The sequence below is a fragment of the Desmodus rotundus genome, chromosome 4 (assembly GCF_022682495.2).
Source record: "Desmodus rotundus isolate HL8 chromosome 4, HLdesRot8A.1, whole genome shotgun sequence".
NCBI classification, from domain to species: Eukaryota; Metazoa; Chordata; class Mammalia; order Chiroptera; family Phyllostomidae; genus Desmodus; species Desmodus rotundus.
Window position 1 is genome coordinate 136242227 of NC_071390.1, and position 23385 is coordinate 136265611.

Sequence of the window (23385 nt, forward strand, 5' to 3'; positions counted from 1 at the left end):
TGGGAAGAGAAAATCAGGGTCACCCAAGTGGTCAGTTATCCCAATTGACAAAAGCTTTTAAAACGGAAACTTCATGGGTGGGGCCACCTAGTTCCTTATCGAATTGTTTAGCTAGTAACTGGGTGATACAGCTGGCAATATGTTTATTCACAATGGTGACTTTGGAATGGACACTTCTGCAATCAAAAGCTTAATGTCAGGCACTTACACTACACCGTGTTGAACATTTTGACATTATTTCGACGTGAAAACACAGCATTTTAAAATCTTACCATTCATGTACCAGTGCGAATATGGTCTGTGGATCCCCCAGCTGAGAACATTGATCTGAAGGGTTATTGGGGGTTGTAAATGACATGACATTGTTTAAAGGGCTTAACACAATACTTGAGTAAGTGCTCACTGATTTTCAGTTTCCTTCTCTTCCTTTTTCACTTTATAGATTAGAGTTTCGTAGTCCACTGTGAGTATTAATTTGTTCAGCTCTGCCTTCAGGTGGAACATCTGTATAAATCCAGCTTTGTGAATATTTTTAAACTGAGAGCTTTTCCATCTGTTTTAGAGTTATAGCCATCCGCATTATCCTCACTTGAGCTCTTAATGAGATATGTGTGATGGAAACAAGACATTTTAATGTGTAAGTATTCACAGCCTCCCCATTCCTGTCTGTGCAGATTCTACCCTCTTCCGCCATCCGAGGCGTTCTTTCTTTGCCAGTCTAGTGTGATGCAAAATTAGACGACAGAGTTACCAGGCCAGGGATGCACGAAGAAAGGGGAAAAGGTTTTGGATTTCTGGGTCAGCCCTGGGTTCTTTCTTGTAGAGAATCCAGGTAATGAGCAAAGCAGAAATGAAGCTCAGTTCTAAATTGGTTTAAAGTAGAAAGAGCTTGAGGAGGAGGCAGGAGGAAGAAGACAGAAAAGCCTTAAAATGTGGATGTCAGGAGAATTGGGGGAGTTTTAGAAGACCCTGGAATAAACATAGAGCATGAAAAAGTATGGAAGAGAGGTGATATTTTTTTAAAGTATTATTGTGGGTTATAACATAAACCTCCTTAATATTTCTGGAGAAATACACATAGAATATTAAAATTCCTTGTAAATTACTTAGGGCTGCTGGAGTATATATTTCTTCAAGTGGAATGCTATGTTCAAACTCATTTATCTGAACCCTCCCTCCCCATACATACATTTAGGTCACATGCTGTCCTTCCTAACTCAACAGCCAGCATCAGGATTTCCCTTCCTCTGCCAAGCTCAGCAAAATCAACAAGGTTCCTTTTCTAGAGTTTCTGCTGTGTATCTTGTGTAAAACTTTCACCTGAACACTCTTTCAAGAAGAGAAAGTTACTAATATTGATATTACCTGTAAACACGGGTGCTCTCGTCAGACTTCAAAGTCCATTTTAAAACTTATAAATAAGATGATTTTATGCACACACACAGAGTTACATAGTGTTGAAAAGAGCTAATTGATCCTCAGTCCATGCTCCCTTATCTAGCCACACAGCTCGAGACTGGATTTCCCAGCCTCCCTTGCAGCTAGTTGGCCATTGGATTCTTTGTGCCAGTGGAAAGTAGCAGAGGTGATTATGTAAGTTCCGTATCCAACACTTAAAAGAAAATTGTTTGCTACACCTTTCTGCAGGCTTTATTGTGGACAAGGAGCTGAGTCAGTTTCAACCACTTGGATAGAACAAGACCGTAGTAACAACAACTCAGAAAGAACCTGGGGGTCTCCATCATCTTCTGCCCACCCAACTGGGCAACCACTTCCCTCCAGACTGCATGAGAAAGAGGTATACTTCTACTGTGTTTTAACCAGTGACTTACGGTAGGATCTTTCCGTACAGCTTAGCCTATGCCATAATCAATACATTTAGGATATGTTGCTTTCAGTTAGGGAGTTGCTGACTAATGTAACTAATGTAGGGCAATATAAGTTCTATATACTACTTTCTGTATTATGTAAACAATCTGTTATAGTAAAAACTACAATTATCGGGGTTCATCCTCAGGTTCAAGAAGTACCATGCACTGGTATGAGAATTTATCTCTTCCTCTACAATTATGCTGTGACCGATTAAAAATTGAAACAGATTCGTAGTCACAGAGTGAACTGGTGGTTGCCAGAAGGGAGGATGGTTGGGGGAATGGGTGAAAGAGGTTAAGGGCTTAAAAAGTACAAATTGGTAGTTACAAAAAGTCACGGGGATGTAAGTGAAGCAAAGGGAATATTGTCAATAATACTGCAATGACTCTGTGTGGTATCAGTTGACCCCGACTGGAAATATTGAAGGGAACATTTTGTAAAGTGTATGATTCTGTAACCACTAAGCTGAACACCTGAAACCAACACAAAATAAAATTTAAAATAAAAAAGTGACAAGAAAAATCAGAACGCATAATAAATAAATAAGAAGATATTCAATAAATAATTTTTACTGAATAAATGAATAATCATAAATTAAAATATGTACTACATGAAGTAAGGCTATTGGGCTTGGCTCAAAAAAATCTAAATGATGACTTTAGGTACAAAATATAAAATATTACTTGGTTTTTGAAACACAAATTTCTGCACATGAAGTTTCTGTGTAGGAAGTAATTTGGCATATTTGTGATATGAAATAGAAAAAAGTAAATTTCATTAAAAAGTAGTACAATACATCTAAATCTAGTTACAAAGTGGGGTTTAAAACTGATAACTAAAACAACAACTACAGGCTGGACGGCCATTGTGCACGACATCCAGATTACATCCACAGTCCAGCCACTAAGCTACAGACATAGCTGTCTTAATTGGTTTTACAAATATTTCTCAATACCAATAATACCAAAAAGGTCATTATTCTCATCCTGACCCATGTCCCCAACCCTCTCTATGATGATAAGCTCTCACTGGGCACCACTGGTTCTCCTAGAATAAGAAGAGAAAGACTGAACTAAGCTATAGCCAAGCCATTTACAACCTTGCTGTTGAACGTGCGGTGCTGGGGCCATCAGACCTCCCAGGAGCACATCAGGAAGGCAGGATGTGGGCTGCAGGGCATCAGAATCTGACTTGCCTGCTACCACTAGGTGACTTTGCACGCATGCTGAAGCCTGAGAATGCTGCTTTTCAGTTTTGCACGGACATCAAGTAGCAAATACACTACTTTATGCTGAAAGTGAGGCCAAAACACTAACTACCTAAATAAAATACTTCTAAACTATCTGCAAAAATGCAGTAATTCAGGTTAAAGATCCAGAAACCATAAAAAGAACTAAAATTAAAATATACATAAAATGTCCTAGTGTTGCAGACCCTTAATAAATTGTCTGAAGGAATAAGATTATTAGTTTTGACAAAGTTTAATAGACTGTGTAGGATCTTATTGTTAGGATTTGTTAGGATTTATCACTAAAAATCCCATTCTTCATCCCAGAGAGGAGCCTACTCCCAGATGCTTTCTCGTGAAAAGAAGGCTGAGGCCACAAAAGGGGAAAAACCTGATCCTGGGAGACACAGAGGGTGGGGCAAGAGCAGTTTGCAGTTGTAAGAACATAAAACACAGAGTTTATTTTTGCATTATTTTTTATGAATTATTGTGTTCTTTTTCATACAAACAACTGTAAACCTTCTTTTGCCCTACCCTATAGTAGACCACCTGCTCAAAATACTCTTACTGATCAGGGTATACAATGAAAAAACTCAAGAGCCATTGCTCTAAACTAATTTTTCTCAAAGTATGATGTAAGAGACATACGTGTTGGCATCACCACAGGACCTAGGCCCGGAAAACCTGACTCTCAGCTTGTCATTGGGATTCAGAACCTGTATTTTGAACAGGTGCCTCTGAAAGGTGGCTCATAGGCGCCATGATGCAAAATGCAGCACTGAAGGAAATAAAAAGCCTCCGTGGAGAGCCCAGGCACTGGCGGACGAAGCACTTAAGCGGTCGCCTTGTCATGTGCAATGCCTACCACAGCTGTCTGTCTCCTCACAAGTCTTGTTGAGGGAAAGAATTTGCCAAGCTGACTTTGCCCCAACGTATAAACTTCTGACCGTCAGTAAAGACATCACTTCCTTAGGATTATTCTGTCGTAACTGTCCCTGTTAAAATGAATGTTGCCTGGGTGGGCTTTAAAAATGGCCCTGCTTTCTGCGACTCTACGTGTTGTGGTATGTGTTAATCGTTGTAGGGTCGTCACAGGGCAGTCATTTTGGGATTCATCCGAAATCCGGAAAGTTTGATAAACTTTCAAAAATAAATAAGTAAAAAAGTAAGTACATAGATAACATACCAATTATAAAAACACTCCCAACAACCAGTACCACTATTAAATCCAGGCAAAGTGTCACTGCCCTGAACCCTCCTAAAAAGACCTACATCACACCCCCCCCCCACACACACACACACACATGCATTGAAGAACACACGGAGCCTCTGTTGCTGGGGATTAGCACTCAACGGGATGCAGTGCAGCTTTGAACCCAAACATCTGCTCTGTGACTAACACCATTCAGGACCCACGGAAATGCTTCTACACATCGTTTGCCGTGTGTCCTCAAGGTAAAAGGTGATCACATCCAAATGTCATGAAGGTTTGCAATCTGCTGCTAAGAACATGGGATGTGAACACTGCTTCCAAGAGCAGGGAGAAAAGACAAAGTAATCAACTCAGCAGATCCCCTGAGGGCAATGTATCCTTACCTGCTGCAGTGCTGTTTCCCATGGTGCCTGGCTTCATTTTATGTGGTATTCAATATTCAGTGGATCTTTACAATAGTGGCATCTGGCAAAAACATAACAGTTTGCAATATTAACCAATTCACATTGTCACTGTGTAGCCACATGGGGTTCTGCTTCCCGCTGCCCATAAATTCCAGGGGCAGAGGTTTGGTGAAAAAGAAGGAGTCTTTTATTTAAAAGGTACAAAATCCTGAAAGAATAATGAGTTTCTGCCTCAAAGCCCATTTCCTTTAAAATATCCAAAGACAAATAACCCCTCTACCCTTTGGTAGCTGAGTTCAAGGCTGTGCCTGGAATACCTCCTCCCATTTAGAAAATACCATCCTTCCTATACACAAGTGGCTGCAGCATAATCATCCAAGTTGCTTAGCTGGTTCCTGGTCACAGTCCGGCTTCAGGCATCGGTCTCTCGAATCTGTGTGTACCTGGCTGGGTGGGATCACGCAGCACAGCTCTGGTCACCAGGGCTGCCACCACTTCTCACATGGGACTGAGCGTGGGGCTTGTGGCCTGGCCACATGGCCTCCAGGGCCTGCTGGCCCAGGAACACTTAGGCCCTGATCCCCAACTGGGCTAGCCAGGGGACAGTAAGGGAGCGAGTTTCTGTGCACCCCCTGTTGAAACATTCCACTGTGGGAGTGCCCAGCTTGCCTGCCAATCGTAGCTAATGTCCATCAGGCAGGTCAGCCCGCACAGCATCTCTGCCCCTCCTCCTGCCACCATGATCTGGAAGCGGGTAGGAGGGTTTCCAGCCAGCAAAGGCACAGCGTCTGTGCCCAGGGCGTCACCATGTTCACCTCCACCATACACGTGTGTTGTGACTTTTCATCCTGTGCATACTCTGCAAGTTTTGTCACAGCTGCGTTAGTTGTTTACCCTTTGGGGGGCAGGGCGGGGTATGGAAGCCTGCCACATGGTTCAGTTACAATTTCAATCTGCGCCTTGGTCACTACCCAACCCCTCTCAGGGGTCTCTCCCTTCGGCCTAGCAACCTGGTCAGATCCCTCCTATTACATCACTCCCAAATTTGTGAGTCTGTAGCTCTAGAGAAACCATTCATGAAATCTGATACCAGTGCTTTATACTGACAACCTGCATTGAACACTTAGCATTGCAAGTAACTATATTTGTATAAAATATTTTAAATTAATTTTCAAAAAATTAAGATTTCGGTTTTTAAAAATATTGTATTCATTAATAATTTTTCTTTTCTAGTTTAATGTGTAATTTGAATATTTTAGAATAAAAATAGTATTTCATAAACAATATATTAAAATAAGTTTAAATATTTCTGTATTTGTTTTCATGTATATACTTCATGAAAATATATTCAAATTGTGGAACTTTATGTAGAATTGCATTTTATTTGTAATCCTTCAGAACACAAAGTATGACAGAAAATTGATTATAACAATGTAATTAGTAAATTTTCCTCAAATGAAGATAAGAAAATAAATTTAATAGATAAAATACATAATAAATTATGAATTATGTCTCTTTCATTTTATCACTCATCTAATATTGCCAGTCCAACAACAAAACATGCAGATACAGGCAGTAACAATTAAACTTACTTGTCATTGATATTCTCCCAACAAATATCATACCTACACAGTTTTTGATTTTTCGTTATAGTGATATATTTGTCAACATAGAAGGATAGGACCTGTTTTATTTAACAATGTTTTGATTTAGAGACAATGATAGACAATTATAATCAATTAACAGCTTGATTTGTAACTTTTAAATATTTAGACATATGGATGTGGTCATCCATTTATCTTCTTGCCCAGGGCTGCACAAATGTTACAGACAGGCCTGAGAACTATTACAAATGGAAAAAAGACAAAGCCAAACAAAACAGAGACAAAACAGCAAGAAGAGGGTGATGAACTTGCAGAAGCCACCACCATCTCCTTAGACTTCTTAATCAAAACTACTGGGTTTCACCCCGGCTGAGCGAGATATGCCGCTTACAATCAGGCTGCGCCTGCTCCTGCAATAAAACACCATTTCAGGATTGTTTGGGTTACTCCAAAGATGTTTTTCGTTGCCCAATGGGAAGAATGTTCTCTAGATTTAGAGAAGTCACAGGAGACTCAGCAGTTACTGGCTTTTTAGTGTGAGTCCACACATGAAGATGAACATGAAGTACAGCCGTTCAGCTGTGCGAAGTCATCATATTCCAGTGACACTGAAATTGCACTTGCTCCCACCTACGAGAAAGATCACATACAGAAGTAAAAACGCACATGTTGGCATTGAACTTCCTTCTGTTAAGTGAGAAGCCAAAAGATATGCAACTACATCATTAGCTGTGCCTACAATTACGTAGTCAAGTGTTTGCATCTCTTCCTCTCTGTCCTTCCCATGTACCTTCAAAGAGGCCATGTGGTTTGGCTCAGCACACAAGTTCTGGCACATGCCTGACTCTGTTCAAATACTGGGCCCATCAGTTGTCGACCTGTGTTTATGGCAATTCTATGCCAAGGTATCCTCTTGTACAGTATGGGTGCTAGTGAGTACTTACCCCAAAGGGTGGCTGTGAGCATTTATATGGATTAAGTGCCTAGAACAGTGCATGGACATGCAGTAAGTGCTGTGGGCATATTATTCAAATGTGTTATATGTCCTTAATTGTGTCCCCACTTACAAGAGTCTGGAAGAGCAATATCAGGACATAAGTCTTATGCAAACTGCTACTGCAGATCCAAAGGGAAAAAACAACAACGTGGCATTTGCATTTTGCAAGGGCCCCTTTATCCTAGGCTTTGGGCTATTTAAATTGCACAGTTAATTGACAAAACACATTTTTCCTCTTCCCTTCCACTTAGCCCAAGCTCCCATCGAAATTAGGATTTGTGGTAGCTTACAATATCAGAGCACACTTAAGAAAGATCGATGAATATCAAAACAAAGAGTTGACTAATGACTTAGGGTCACGGTGTAGTCTCAGGTGCAGACCTGACCTCTCCTTCCCCACCAGCGGCCTGCCGGTGGTTCTGTGTCCCAGATACTCCGGGAAGAATTAGTCTCCTCGTGCTGGGGATCATGGGAGGCTTCTCCGTATAAGCCTCAGGAATCAATACACCACCACACCTGACAGGTTTATTCTCAACTCTTCTCATCCAATCCCCCTTTCCATTCTGCACCTTTCCACAGGAAGAGTGTGCAGGTAGGAGCCCCAAGGCAGGTTCAAGGAAGGCCTGGCCAAGCATAGGAGGGAAGGAAGATCGTGAGCTAACCTCAGTGTGTTTATCTTACTGCATTTTTTTTAAGAGAAGCCCTAAAAATTTCGCTTGAAACCCAGAGGTTTTTGACATAAAACTTGAAAAAGTCTGATGTAAGAGGTGAAAATGCTGTTTTCCAATCAGGCTCAAATTTCTGAAATAAGGATCTCTTTTTGCATCTTTTCAGGAAGGATGTCGGTAATATGGTTACAAAATTTTTAGCAGACACATAAAATGGCCCTTCTATCATCTTCAAGCTCCCTCATGCATTTCCACAGATGATTTACAGATTTACTGGATTCAAGCAATCTTTATATCAGACACCCTAAGATATTTTAGACGAGGTATATTTGTGTCCCTGTGCTTTCCTAACAGGCTTATATGCTAGGCAAGTATCGTGTTTTTTAAATCAAATTCGATGCCGTTCTTGGCACAGGATTTTGCGTACAGGTGCCCCATAAATATTTATTGTTGATTATTTAAAAAGAAAACAGTAAGGAAGTAGTTCCAATTGTGTGAGGAGTTTTGAATGGGAGAAGTGAGCGAGAAAAACAATAACTCTTAAAAATTATTCACCATTTTCTGTGACTACAAAAATCATAAGCCTTAAAATCCAAACACCAATATAATGTCTAAAGGTATATTAGTACCTTTTAAAAAAGTGGATAAAACAAAAAAGAGCATAGTATCAAAAACATCATGAAAATAATTAGGCTGGTTCTCTCAACACGTGCAACACGTTTTCAGAAGAATGGCGAAAACACTTTTTCATTCCACCTCTTTTCCCGTTCCCTCTGGTTGTGGCAGCCCCTGGTCATTAAAAACCAGTTTTCTAAGCCCATCTGGGGTACCTGAGATCATCTTTGTCCAGGTGTGCATTACGTAGGGTATAAGCTGAGCTCCGTCAGCCAGGAAACTCCAAAATACAGTGACATAGACAAGGGGAAGTTTATTTGTCCCCTGTAACAGACCAGCGCTGATGTTCTAGGTCTGGGGCCAGCAAACACAGCCTCGGGTCAAGTGTAGCCTGTTCTTGTTCCTGTTTGTGAGGTAAGAATAGTTTTCACATCTTTAAATAAGTAAAAAGAATCAAAGAAAGGATAAGGATAAAGTTTTGTGGCACATGAAAACTATGTGAAATTCAACCTTCAGTCTATTAAAGACAGATTTTTCTTTTTGGACCCCAGCAACACTCCTTCATTGAGTCATTCACCGTCAAGCATTCACTCATTCGAGGCGAGTATTCATTCACAGTCAACCGTTGTCTAGGACTGCTTTGGTCCTACTTTGGCAGAGCTGAATAATTGTCACAGAGAAAATATGCCCCATACAGTCTAACGCATTTACTACTATCAAGCCCTTTACAGAAAAAGTTTGCTGAGACCATGCTAGGTAGGCCTCCTGTGGTCCATTCAAAGGCCCAGGGTTCTTCTTCTTGCAGTTCTGCTGCTGTTTAAGTTTCTGTCTAATCAGTGGATGGGAGCCACATCCGTGTTCCAGCTGTTGGTAAGAGGGACAAGTTAAAAACGAGGGCAGGCAATTTCTTTTTAAGTATGTGAAGCAGAAGTTGCACATATCACCCTTGCTCACATGGGTGAATTATATTTATTCACCCTTTGTTGAATTTATTAAAATATACTACACATAATGAAAGCAAGGAAGATGAACTCGGGGTCGGAGGTGTCAGCCGAACCTTTAAAATCGATTGAGTACCTGAAGTCCGTTAGATTCAATATACAGAGATTCATTCTAGCCTATGGCCAGAAGTCTTTGCCATATTTATTAAAATGGCCACTTTTGGATGTAAGGCAAATTGATGTTCAAGCTAGAATAATTTTCTGGAAGGAATTCTAGTATTTCTTTATATGTTTCAAAAATGAAGTGATCCTCAGGATCCCAGTACACGGTGTATTTTCATGTGGGCAATGTCCCGGAGACTCGTGGTGCCAGGGAACCACAGGGGTGCTGGCGCTCCGGCTCTCCTTCAGGTCCTGTCCCAAGCTCTGTGAAGTAGCACAAGACGTTAGCCCATTTGGATCTCAACTCTACTAACTGCTTATTATTTGTGTTGTCTGCACTTATATGAAGCTCCTGTGTTTTTAGAAACGGTGGTGACAAAGTACTTGCATTTTTCTCTGGAGTGAATTTGACTATGGTACAACCATATTGAAGGTTCTCGTCCTGACTGGCTGTTTTGTGGAAAAAAAAAAAAAAGAATTCCGATTCCATAGAAAAACTGAGCAAGAAGATAGATGCAGTTTACTTTTTCAAGTCATAGGTGCAGGGGCCCACCACTGACTGTCATGAATAATCTTAGATTGCTCGTCGCCAATTATCACCTCGTCCTGTGATGTGTTGGAAAACCTGTGTGCAGCCTGCTCTGCTCAGGGGAACATGGCTGCCTGAAAGCGCTCTGCGGCTGCTGAGCAGGGCACGACTGAACACACAGCAGCGCCTCCCGGAGGAGCAGTGAATTAGCCTTCTAATTGGAACCATTCCCAGGCAAGGCACATTACTATTTCGATACTTGACGCGTTCTGAAATTAGAACAGAATAATACTGAAAGTGCAAGATGCTCTTTAAATTGCAAGGCCTATTGTAAATTTGTTACAGTCTATTGGTGTCTTGCATCTCTCAAAGCCTTGTCAGACTAACCTACATATGGAAAGGAATTCACCACATACATGAGAAAAGTTGTTTGCAATCCATGGGGAAAAACTCTTTAATAAGTGCCATAACAATAATTGTCCACTCAATTGAAGAAGAAAAAAATCAAATTAGATTTTCGATCTTACAACAAAACGTATACAAATTAATTTCAGAAGGATTAAAGAGCCAAGTGAAAATAATTGTTTTTAAACTATTACAAAAAAAAATAGGGGAAAAAACTTTCTAAGGAAGACACAAAGTCCGGAATCTATAAAAAAGACAGATTTATTGACCTATACTCATGTTTAAACCTTCAGTAAAGCAAAAGATAAAGTAGGTAAAAGGCAGACATCAGACCAAGTTACATATTTGCAATATATAAGGCATATAAATCATGGAAAAATAATTTACAAAAAACCCTCCGTCAATTACAACACATCTAATAAGAACATAAGCAATGACCATAAGCAAATTTCTTTAATTAAGAGATAAAAAATGGTATATAAACAAATGAAAATATTCTCAACCCATGAGACATTATTTTACTGCCCATGCAGCAAACATTATGAAGACCGACACACGCAATGGCGTGTAAGCCTGGGAGGCAATGGGGACTTCCGTGTGTTACTGGGAGTGGGAGTGGGAGTGGGAGGGAAATTTAGAAATATCTATCAAAATTTTTAAATCTTGTTTCCTTCAACCCAGCAATTCTACATCTGTGTAGCTATTCCTAGGGAAATATTTACACATGTGCAGTAAGAATCATATACAAGAATGTTTGATGTTCATAATAGTGAAAATTGGAAAGACAGAAATGTTCATAGGGGAATGGCTAAATGGATGATGGAGCATTATATACCAGTTAAAAAGAGGTTATATTTATATATTCTATTATAAACATTCTCTATGAAATTACTGAGTGAAAAAGCAAGTTTTAGTTTAATGTTCCTCTGTGTGAACCACACTTAATGTAAAGTATGGTCTTATTTATTTTAAAAAACAAATAAAACAACCTTATAATGTTTTGTTTAGACTCATGTTTGTGAACGCACAGGAAAAGGTGAAAACGATGCCCATCAAACCAGCAAGGGCCATCTCCTGGTGGCTGCCCCTGAGAAACGTGATTGGGTGGAGCTGGCTGGAGAGGAACTTCCACTTTGTACTCTTATTCTTCGATTGCTTGAGAGTGAATTTACGGAGAAGACCCTCTCCACGAGAACGTATTCCGTATTATTTATGCAATTAAAGTATAAATAAAGCAAAACTGCCCTGTGAGGTATTTGGGGGCCACCCATTGTCCTAGTTTGCTCACCATGTTTCTGCACCCGTGTCTTTCATCACAGGTGTCTCTACAGGTCTGCTAGCCAATGTGAGGTGAATCTGCTATGTGCTCATAAATTTACTATTTTTTACCATTTGGATGGGGAGTGACAGTCATTCCCTGCTTTGCAATTTATTTCACTGCCTCTAAGTAATAACTGGAAAAGAGAGTTTAAAAGTAATCATTATTTTCAAAAATTATAACAAATATTTGTTCTGAAATATCAAGTTCCTTGGTAAAATATCAACATGCTAAAAACGAAGTCTTCTCTTTTTCCTTCACTAGAAAGTAAAAATTATATTTATAACTACACTTAAAGTCCAATAGAATGAATTTAGATTTCTACCAAGTCTTCTTACTTAACATATTTCTAGCTTTAGCAATGTGTAGCTTTCACATTTTTAAAAAATGATGAGACTGTGAGGAAAGTTTATGGAAAACTTAATAGTATTCATTTTACATTTCAGTAAATTCACATTAAACCAACATCAGATTAACCAGAATTAAGATTAGGGATCAAGTCTTCTGGCTCTGGCCTAGGTTTTTTCCCTGCTACATAAGGCGATCTCCCACAAACTACATACACTTTCTCAAATCTTTCTAAAACTGAAAGTTTTACTTCTGAGGGTTATAATACAGCATTTGATATGCTGAGATTGGAATATAAGAAGCTGAGTAAAATACAATTTAAGAAAATGTGACAATTAAAATAATGATAAATGTATCTAAACAGTGGATTAAAATGAAGATATTTTACTCCTGCATAAAGGATGAAATGCAAAAATAAAAGTTAGGTCTGTCACAAAATACACACTCATTTGTACATTAGAGAGGAATTCTCCACACAATTTCATTTTAAAATAGACCCTCCACTGTTCTATCATTTTAAAATGAATTCTAATGACTAAACTATAATGTAATCATCATATATTAATTTTCAATGACTTAACCTGAGACAAAGGTGTATATTATTCCTCTACTAAACAATAATAATAAAAAACACTTTGCGGAAAGATTTTTGCTATACATTTACCTCAGATTTTAAGAAAACAAATCTTACATGTAAATATATCTTTAATCAATGTTCTCTAACTGCCTTTAATATTGTGTAAATAAGGTAAGATTAAAACAACAAAATTAATTTGTCCTGCACTAGCCTATATTAAAGCATACATCTCCATATTTCAGTACAGTAGGTGTTGTGAAAATGGAAGCAACTACATACATGCCTTTCGCCTTCCCTAGCACAGCTGACCACGTAGATGTCAGGGGGAAATGTGACAGCTGATTTCATTATCATGCCTGGTGACCACCATCACATGGAGACCACAGAGGGGGGAACAGGTTTCTCTCCTGTAAATTACCAAGTAGAACTACTTGTTTTGTGCAACTTATTTGCAGCAAGTCTGTGGCTGAAACTTTGTAATGTATCCTTGACTTTAAATCCTTACAGCGAGGTCTGTAGACCTGCGTCTGCCCTGAACTCACACCGCAGCTAGTCAAGTGCAGCTCCAAGACAAGGTGCGTGCTCTACAAGCGCGAGTCATATCCTGAAAGAGAACCAAGGACATCGGGAAACGTGATCAAATGATTTTATTTATCTGCCTTCTGGTCAGAAATGTAAACCTACGTCCCTTTCTGCTTTAGATTGTGCCCTTTCCCAGTTTGCTGCCACGTATTATGGGAGATAACATAGAAAATTCGGGGGTCTCATTTGTCTTGGAAGAAATAGCTTTAGTATACGTTTTAACAACTTCCAGGCCATCTAAAGATGGATAGGTGAGCCACTGCCCCAGCGCTGCCAGCCACCTTTAGAGGAGAAAAGGACCATGCCTTTCAGGTTTGGGTAACTCTACTTTCGCTCTTACAAACAGATGAAAGGTGTCGCTGCAGCGGCGAGGCCGGCGGCGAGAACGCGGGCGTCCAGGTGCTCGAGCCTCCGGTTGCACCCAAACCACAGCTTCGCTACTCTTACATTTGGGGTGAAGGTGAGAAACCAAGTATCACCAGTAAGAGAATCGGACAACCATTCTCTCTCCTTTCACTGTGTCCCCTTTCGGATTCTTCTAAGTTCTGCTCACTTTGCTTCGTGCAGAACCCTGGCCTTAGGGCACCGTACCTGGGCACCGTGGTCTCGCCTGGCCCCAGCCTGGCCGAGGCGAAGGCAGCCACTCCAGCGCGGGCCCTGGAGGGTGAATGTGTGCCTGGCTTTGAGACAGCCACGACCTCAGAAACCGAGGAACACCAGAAAAAAGGCTCCCGGGGCTCAAGCCTCTCCTACCTCCGCTCACGCGCTAAACGCACCAAACCCGAGCTCGAACCTCACTGCAGCTAATCGCGAGGAAAATAAAGGGCGCGCGATAGTGGTCTCTCCCTCCCAGCCACTTGCAGTGAAATTTCCGACACTCGAGCCAGCTAAGACGCGGGATTTGCACCGCAGCCTCTCAGCTCCCAGAGCCCGAGCCGGGCGCTACTGGAGGCCTCTCCGAGAATTTCTCCCCTAAGTACGAAGGAAGTAGCCCCTTCTGCTCCGCGCCCGCGAGTCCCGCGGAGCTGGGAGCCTGGCCAGGCGAGGGAGGACTCCGCGGGCTGGGGGCTCCCTGCGGCGCCTGCCGTGGCATCCCCTCTGCGAGGGTTAACTGCCATCCGCACCGCCGGGCGGGCGCGGAGGCTTCCTCTCCACGGCCCGGGAACGTGGATACCGCGCCCGCAGGATGTTCGCTGGCTGGGCCAAGCAGTCAGGAAACATGAGAAGGCCTCCATATTCCTGTTCCCGGGCCGCGCGCGCCTGTCTGGGTAAATAAAGCCGAGCCCACGGCGGTGGCGGCGGTGAGCGCGTCGGAGCCCGCGCCGAAAACATGCGGCGGGGATGGGAGTGCGCCTAGCCTCGACGCGGGAGAGCCAGCAGCCCTGCCGCCGGCCGCCGGCCCCACTCTCCCAGGTACAGATCTCCGGCTGCCGAGTCCCCGCCCGAAGTCTGGGATGGGAGGCTCACCCTGGCCCCGGGAGTCTCGGCGCTCCCCGCCCTTCCCCTACCTCTCTCCACAGTTCATAGGAGACGCGCGTGGGTGGCCGCTAAGCCTGGCGGGAGGGTCTGCTAGGGCCTGGGAGCCCACCTGGCCGCTCCCCCTTTGCTTTAAAATTTTTCGCGGGCGTTGGGCGGGGCAGTCACTCTGGGAGGGAGCTCCACAAGTGACAGTTAGGAGTGAATCAGGGTAAGTGGAGAGCACCGGAGCCGAGAGGAGGCGTGGGGGACCGCGCGTGGGCTCCCCGGAAGCTGAGAAGCGGCGGTTCCCACGCCCCCGGGACCCCATGCGTCAGCATCCAGCTCTCGGACTTCTCCCGCTGGCTCCTGCGATAGCAGTGGACCCCAACCGCGCCGGGTGTCTGGCTGCCACCTTTTGCGGGCTGGGGACAGCCAGAGAGAGGCCCGACCTTCCAAACGTCGGGGCGGATGCGCTGGGAAAAACGAGCTTACGTGTAGGAGCACTGGGGTGGGGGAAGGCTGTGAGGCTGGGAAACGGTGTATTATTCAAATGGAGCAGCGAGAACGCAAAACACTAAGCGCACGGATTGAAAATTTAAAAAACAAAACAAAACACGGAGTCCTGACCTTTGAACCGGGGTAGCGAGCACGGAAATGTGCTTCCACACGTGTCGCCGAGATTGTGTCCAAACCCCAGACACGTACCTGTCTGCGCGGGAGGGAGGACTCAGTCTTATGGGACGCGGGGCTGCCAGCAGAGGTCTGACTTCACGTCCCCACGAATACTGAAGGGAGCCGTTGTTTCGCCGTGGTCACGGCCCTACTGTCGCGCGTGGCCGCTGCTGTGGTGGCCGGGGGGCGGGGCGAGGGGCGTTGGCGAGTGCGGGCGCTCGGCGAGGCAGAGGATCTGTGCACCGGCTGGGGGGGCGGCCCACGCCGCGGTGGGGCGGGGTGAGGGGCGCTGGCAGCGAAGGAAGGAGAGCTGCTCCGCTGCTTGGCTGCTCGAGGCGGGGAGATGGGGCGGGAGGTGGTGGCCGCGAGCCTCTGGGCGGTCGCACGGCCGAGCCGCTGCGGCGCGGACTTGCCCCTGACGCCGGTGCGCCGCGGGCTGAGGCTCGGGGCCACAGCGCCTCCGGAGGTGAGCTGGGGGCTTTTTCGGACCGTAGCGGCCGCAGGCCCTGCGCTGCACGGACCGTGATTCCTCCCCTCCTAAAACGTTCGCAGCCTCCGAAACGGTTTCCCGAAATCCCGGAAACCGGTGGGTGTGGAAGGGCTCGGAGCTCCAGGCTCGCACCCGCGCTGCGGAAGAGGACCACTCTGACAGCGGGCTGCGGGAGGCCGGGGACCCACGCGCCCTTGAACTGCCGGGACCCTGCGAGTCCTGGAGCGGGTTGAGGATGGTAGAAAGCTCTGGGGAGAGAGGGAGCATGGGGTGAGTTTGTCCCTGACGCCAGTTAACTTTCTAGCTCTGGAGTCTGCTAAATTTCCTAGCCCGCACCCCAGGGACGGACGCAGGGGGGTCAGCCAAACCATCCCAGATCTAGAGAACATGAAATCCCGGTATGGCCTGGGACTCATTAACTGGGCTTGCGCATGCGGTTGTTCATGTTACCCCCAATTTCCCTTTCTTCCAACCCTTCTTTACGGCCCGAGTGGAAGCTCCGAGAGGCTTTAGTCTTCCACTGTGACTGAAGAACACGCGGGTCTCGCGTTGCTATCTGGAATGTGGTTCTTCCAGATTAAAACCGAGGCAGAAAGGCTCGTTTAGGAATTACTTTCCGCGCCGCCGCGGGTACACTATTCCCGGTTGATGTGCCTTGGGGACTAGATCGCGGGGGCAACGAGGAGAGCAGGGACCTGCCCCGGGGTGTGCGGGAGCGAGGGGAGTGGGTTAGCCAGGGACGGAGAAGTGTGGGTTCCCTGGTTCAGGTGCGGCAGTGCCGCTTCTCGCCTGAACGCCGCAGCCCCTCGCTTTGGTCAAGTTTGGGGCTCCGCTCAGGGTGTGAGCGCTCTCAGCGAGTAACGTGATGCACCTTCATCTCCTAGAACCCGAGCCCTGCGGAGCTCCCGGTGGCCCGGCTCCGAGGCGCTTTGGCGGCGCGGGGCGCCCCTGCCAAGCCACACCATGAACACCATCGTCTTCGACAAGCTCAATGGCGCCATGCTTTTTGAAGACCACGGCGTTCCCGAGCGGGAGCGGGGCGGCCGGCCCTATGGCGGTGTCCTGGACAGTCCCCATGCCCGTCCCGAGATGGGCATTCCGGAAGGCCCACCCCTCAAGGACAACCTCGGCCTGAGACACCGAAGGACCGGGTATGCGCACCCTCCCGGGGGCCCGGCCCGCGCGCAGTCCAGAGGGGTGGGGGCAGCGAGCGGCGCGGGTTTGCAAGTGGCGGCGGGGGCGCGAGGGTTGGAACGCGGAGGTTCCCTGGAGGGCAGGTCTCCGCCTCCTGGTTTTGCGCATTCTCATTTTAAGGTAGTAGTTTCTTAAAATATGGGAGGATCTATTCGTCAGGATAGCTCAAAAGAGATTTGTTGGAAGCCGACGAAACCTGGAACTGCCCCCGCCATCCTCCCATACTTGGATATCAGGGTAATAAGTTACCTGTCCCTCTCCGGACCTCGGGTGCAGACACGCGACTGAGAGCCAGATATAATGGACAGAGCAGGAAGCTAGGAACAGGGAAGGGCCAAGCAGTCGGCGCTTCCCAGGTCAGGCCAGCCCTGTGGGCTGCCCCTCTTCTGTCACAACAAGGCTTCACATCGCCCCGCGGCTCGCCTCGACTCCGCCAGGGTGTTGGGAAGGTCGGCTTTGCCTAGGGCGCACGCATCGTGCGCGGCTGGTCAGGGCTCGCTGCCAGCTGGGAGGGGAAGGCCGCGAGCCTGCTGTGCCGGGTTTCGTTTTAGCAGGGTGAGGGGCCGAAGCTCGCTGGTGGGCCCAGCTGCTCTGGCTGCAAACGTGTGGACAGCCGTCCCTAGCCCGGCCAGCTCCGGAAGGCTCCCGGAGCGCCGGGTCGGGTAGGGGCGGCCGTCCTGGCCGTCTCCACCTGGAAGATTGCATCAGCTGCTGTTTCTGCGGCGCTGCTGGTTAGTGAAATAGAGATTAGATTTCGTCAAAATGTTACTACCAGTCCTTTCGGGTGGAATTGCATTTCAAAGTGTGCAGAGGCAAAAGCCCCAGAGGCTGCGGCTCGAGAGCGCCAACCTCCCGGAGTCGCGGGGCACTAGGGCGTCAGCGCGGCGACACCTCCCGGAGCCTCCTGGGAGCGCAGCGCCCAACAGGGGCTCCAGACTGCTTGCCTCTTTCTCCTAGGAATCTGCTTTTCCAAGGTTTTTTTTTTTTTTTTTTCTAACTTCATGGAACAGATCTTTTCAAACTTTTAAACCCTTCTTATATGAGGAAAAATGCCCTAGAGTGTTTTCCCTGGTACCCTTCCTTTGGAAAGTTTCTCCTTTTCTCCAGAGGTCCAAAGGAGACTGGATAGAGCTCCAAGAGAACCAGGGCAGCGGGGCGGCGGTCATCCCTTGCTTTACTCCCGCCGTCCAGTGAGCTACCTTTCCGCTGGCCACCGGCGACGAGGAGCCCTGAGGGGCCGGCAGGAGTTCCTTGAAAGAACGTCCAAGAGCCTGCAGCAAGCCCACCAGGCCAGGGCCACTAGAGAAGGGCCCAGCGCAGGCGGGCGCGGGAAGGGGGACCGCCCTGCTGCACAAATCTGTAGCTTAAACAGCATTTCCCGGCAAATCATTTAACCATCGTCACCTAAACATCTAACCTCGGGTTACTGGCTTCAAGATATCCCCCTTTTCAAGATAAATCTAAGGTTCTTTACTGCCACATGATCCCTCTGCGACAGCCAGGCCGCTTCAAAGAGAGATGTTGAGGACATGATATTCGCACCCAGACACTGCGTGGCTCCCTCACCTCAACCTCCGGACGCGCGGGGAGGGTGCTCGCGGCTGGGTTGTGTGCCCTGGGGTGCCTGGCGGCGGCTCGGCGACCGCTGAACTGCGTGTGTCCCCGAGGGAGGGATCCCCACGGGCAGCGTTCCGAGAGTGTCACTCACTAGGGCCTCCTCCTCTCCCGGTGTCCCAGGGCCCGGCAGAACGGCGGGAAGGTGAGGCACAAGCGACAGGCCCTGCAGGACATGGCGCGGCCCCTGAAGCAGTGGCTCTACAAGCACCGTGACAATCCGTACCCCACCAAGACCGAGAAGATACTCCTGGCGCTCGGCTCGCAGATGACGCTGGTGCAGGTAAACCCGGGCCCGCCAAGCCCCTGATCCTTAGCCTAGCGAGAGGTGAGGAGCGGGCACTCCTCCGGTTCTGTGCGGATCTCCGCCTGGCGCTTCGCCCTGGGGAAGGAAGGCCATCTGCAGGCTTTGGCTCTTGCTGCGGAGGGTGAGGACGGGCTGGCCCAGGGGCAGAGCTGCATTCTGGGAAGAGTTTCTGGGTCTCCTCTCAATCCTCTCTATCGGTTCAGTGCTAATGCTCGGCCCAGGACTGATCCGCACGGTGTTCGGTTGGGGGCGGGCAGTGAAAAATCAACAGCAGAGGTATGAGAAGGTGTCTGTCTGGGAGTCTAGACTCATGGACCTACATAGATGGATACAGATGGGGACTAGTCGCAGTGATTTTCAGACTGGAGTGTGCATCAGAATCGCTGGAGGGCTTGTGAAAACATAAATCGCTGGGCCCGCCCCAGAATTTCTGGTTCGGTGGTAGGTCTGGGATGGGGTCCATGATTTGCATTTCTAACAAGTTCCTGGGGTGATGCTGAAGCTGCTGGCTCTGGGTCACACTTTGAGAACCAAGTACAGTATAACTTCCAATATTAGCATTACTGACGGATCGAGGAGGTGGGATTGAAGGGCAAGAAGAGTGTTTGGATTTTTTTTTTTTTTTTTTTTAAGAAGAAGCATTCTGGGCATTAGCTAAAATCCACACATTTCCCCGATGATACCTTCTACTGGGGTTAAGACGCAGATCTCAAATGGTTGAGTTACTTGTCAAGTGTAGGACAACACTAGTGAACAACACTACTTTACATTTGGCTTGCGTTTTGTCCCATGCATCATCTTACTTGATATTCACAGAAACGTGGTGAGTACAGAAGTCATTGCCAGCATTTCACAGACGATGTAACCAAGGCACGTGGCGGTTATGTGTTAGTAAGGGTAGAGGTAGGTCTGGAAATATTGGAATTCCAGATCCAATGCTCTTTCCATCACACCACAGTTTTCTTTAATAATTTGGTGACGGGAACTTTTATAAATGCAAACAGAACACACGTACTCAAAAGAGGGGGAGGCACCAAATGAGCTGAGAAGTTTCATACATTACAGTAGCACTACATCGGTGTATTTGTGAAATTTTGGTCGTCCCATTAACTACATAGTAAGGGAAACCCCAACATTTAAAAAACAATATTTAACTATTAGATAAAATAAAAATTGCTTTCCAGAGTATCTAAGATTGTCATTTAGGAATTAAAAGTTTGACAATGATGTTAGCAACATAACAATAGATTATTTTAGTTGATTATATAGTTCCATAGTTAAGGCTTGCCATTCTTTTATATAAAAACAAAAAATACTTATGGCATATTTTGAACATTTTTAATTATAAAAAGTAACATTTGTCATTAGCAGAGACATTTAAATTTTCATGTGCAATAATTTTGTAATATGCAATACAAGTACTTTTCATTTTAATGCAGAATCAAAAAGGTTTCTACCTGTAATGATAGTGCAAATACACGTAACAATTCTTTTTGCCACTAGGCATCGGTTAGGCTATTACATTTTTCTAATTTACATGAAGTTTTTATTCATGTAATGAAAACTTTTCTCATTATAGTTTCTTTCTGTACAAAATTATGTAATTTTAAATAAGACAATGGTAGTTATTCTTAATAATAAGTGATACTTGCTTAACAATTATTAAATGTTACAGTATATGAAGCTGATTTCTGGAACTTTAAAATAAATGAAAAAATCAAAATCTGTGTTACAATCAGGGGACCTTATATATAATCCAGTTTAGGTTCAGTTTTTCAGTTAGGCGTAAGGGGTATCTGTGTAAGAAAAAATGTGTATACACACTCATATCTACCTACCTATATGTTTATATATAGGAGGGGTTTATAAAAGTTAGACATACATTAATGGCCAAATCAAATTCTAACCCTATGGGAAACCAAATAAATTATGTAAATACTTTACACTACTGAGGAAAAAAAACAAACAAAGCTGTGATCTGAATAAAGCTTTTGATCCCTGCAAATTAGGCCCCTACTTAATGAGTCAGGTTCTCCCACTAAGTAAATTTCTCCTGTGGAGTCAGGCTTCTTGAGAAGAGTGATCATGTCCTATTCATTCTCATACCATATGCCACCCCACCACAGTGCTTTCCATGTAGTAAAGTGGCCCTACATGTTTATAGGTTAAATAGGTTCTAGTGAGGGAATACCACTATAATCACCATATGGATTTCCAAAACACCTTTGAGAAAGCTAAAGAATGTCTTGAAATCTGATTAAGAAAGTTTTTAAATCCACCCTACTGTAAGGAATACACAGAGGGCAACTCTTTATCTTTTTTTTGAAAGATTTTATTTATTTATTTTTAGAGAGAGGGGAGGGAAGGAGAAAGAGAGGGAGAGAAACATCAATGCGTGGTTGCCTCTCAAGTGCCCTTATCTGGGGACCTGAATCACAACCCAGGCATGTGCCCTGCCTGGGAATCGAACAGGCAACCCTTTGGTTCACAGGCCTGTGCTCAATCTACTGAGCTATACCAGCCAGGGTGCAACTCTTTATTTTTAATGTTATATGATGGTTTTACAGAACAAGCAAGAGTATAACTAACCTTATTATTTTTAATATATCTGGAAATATGCCCTATTTCCATGTCTGTAGACAAACATGGACTGTTCCCTTCATTCCTGGCTTCAAATTCCTTTTTCTTGTTTATTGCAACACCTATCTCTGTTTCTCATGATTTATATTAATAAGGTATTAGCATAACTTTCATTCCTTAATACAAAACTAGCTTATAGTTTGATAATTTCTTTTGTACTTAACCTTTTCCTTTTGGTTATAAGTAAAACTGTCAAGCTTTTCATATAAATATTTTTGCCTTATTTTGTTACTCTTAAATTAATAAGGAGGGATCTAAAACCTGGTCAGCAATCTCCATTAAACCCAGAAACAAAAAGCTGAAACTTTAATGGACAGAATATCTTTAGGACCATAAAAGTTGCTTTTTCTAATAAAGAGAAGCTCTAAGGACATTAATAGGCACCTATTTTTATTTGTGCCTGAAAAATGAAGCAGAAAGAATTATTTACAAAACTTTCTAGACTTGGCAACTTTCACTACACACTAGACTTGGCTTATTGTGCTGTAATTATGTTTGACTCTCATTTGCATTATTAATCTGGCATCTTACTTCCTAGTGAGATACAAGCATTTTTATAAAATTATTAATGAGATGGTTTGTGTGTGTATGTGTGTGTTTTAATTCTAATCAATCAAAATTTTGCATTGCACTTGGTTGCTATTGCTGACCACTGTTGAAATATAAAAATATACTCTGTACCCGCAAAATATAAATAGCTTTATTGTAGAATAATATAAACTAGTATACAATTAAGGTTCTGTATTATTGTAAGAAATGAATCTTACCAAAGAATCATTGCCTTTAAAGAGTTTTTAAAAGGGCAGATGAGGCTGTATCTATCTGGTTTTAATACTTTCTATTGTTTATTTCTTATACTTTAAAATATATTTTTTCTGCATTATAAGAGTGAAATGTCTCCTTAGGATGATATCTTTCATAATCACAATTTACAGCGCAGGGCAAGCGCTATTTGAGATTACAGTTTAATGATAGGATATTAATGCTTCCCCCTCTTATAGCAGAACTTTCAAATGTCTGGGATATGTCCATGCACCATGTGGTTAAAACTGCTGTGTTGCAAGATTTTGCCTCCTATATTGACATAGTTTTAGTTTCGCTTGGTGTGAGTGCTTCTGCAAAGATATGTATGTAGTTATTAACTGCAAGGATTATAACTGTTAAATATTCAACAAAGTCTCAGAAAGGTCCTTCTACATTATTCCAAGTGTTATATGACATGGTGTGGAAATGAAGTGCTTAGTATTTCAGTTGAGTGACCCAGAGTCACTTTGTTAATTCTGCATGTTCACAGGTGGACAGATGCCAGCATATCCCCTGGGTTTACTGTAATGATTCCTCGGTCAATATGATGGATATAAACACCTCAGTTAGAGTAGGATGAAAATTACTTCATTTTCTCTTCCAGCATCTAGATATTTGGTTCTCTAAGCATTCACTATAAAAAAGTGTTTTTTAAGCTCTGAGTTTGACATTTAAATACTGTTCCTTCAGAACCTCCCCCTGCCAAAGATGCCTGTTTCATGTAAAATAGACCTAAAGGAGAA

General features: G+C 44.4%; 1 protein-coding gene and 1 long non-coding RNA gene across 3 annotated transcripts in view; one reads left to right on the forward strand and one right to left on the reverse strand.

The window, feature by feature from the left end:
- Positions 1-6169: 6169 nt before the first annotated feature.
- Positions 6170-15808, reverse strand: LOC123479743 (uncharacterized). Its single transcript, XR_006655469.3, has 3 exons — positions 15627-15808; positions 8817-9004; positions 6170-6951 (listed from the first exon to the last, which is right to left on the reverse strand). It is a non-coding gene; the product is annotated as an uncharacterized lncRNA (long non-coding RNA).
- The window catches only part of MKX (mohawk homeobox), a 62919-nt gene continuing 54221 nt past the window's right edge, over positions 14688-23385 (forward strand). For both annotated transcript variants that reach the window (XM_053923401.2, XM_045195558.2), the window contains exons 1-3: positions 14688-14876; positions 16968-17234; positions 19015-19174. In XM_053923401.2, coding sequence (XP_053779376.1) covers positions 17047-17234; positions 19015-19174 — 348 coding nt within the window. In that variant the 5' untranslated portion in view covers positions 14688-14876; positions 16968-17046. The remainder of the gene's footprint in view (positions 14877-16967; positions 17235-19014; positions 19175-23385) is intronic.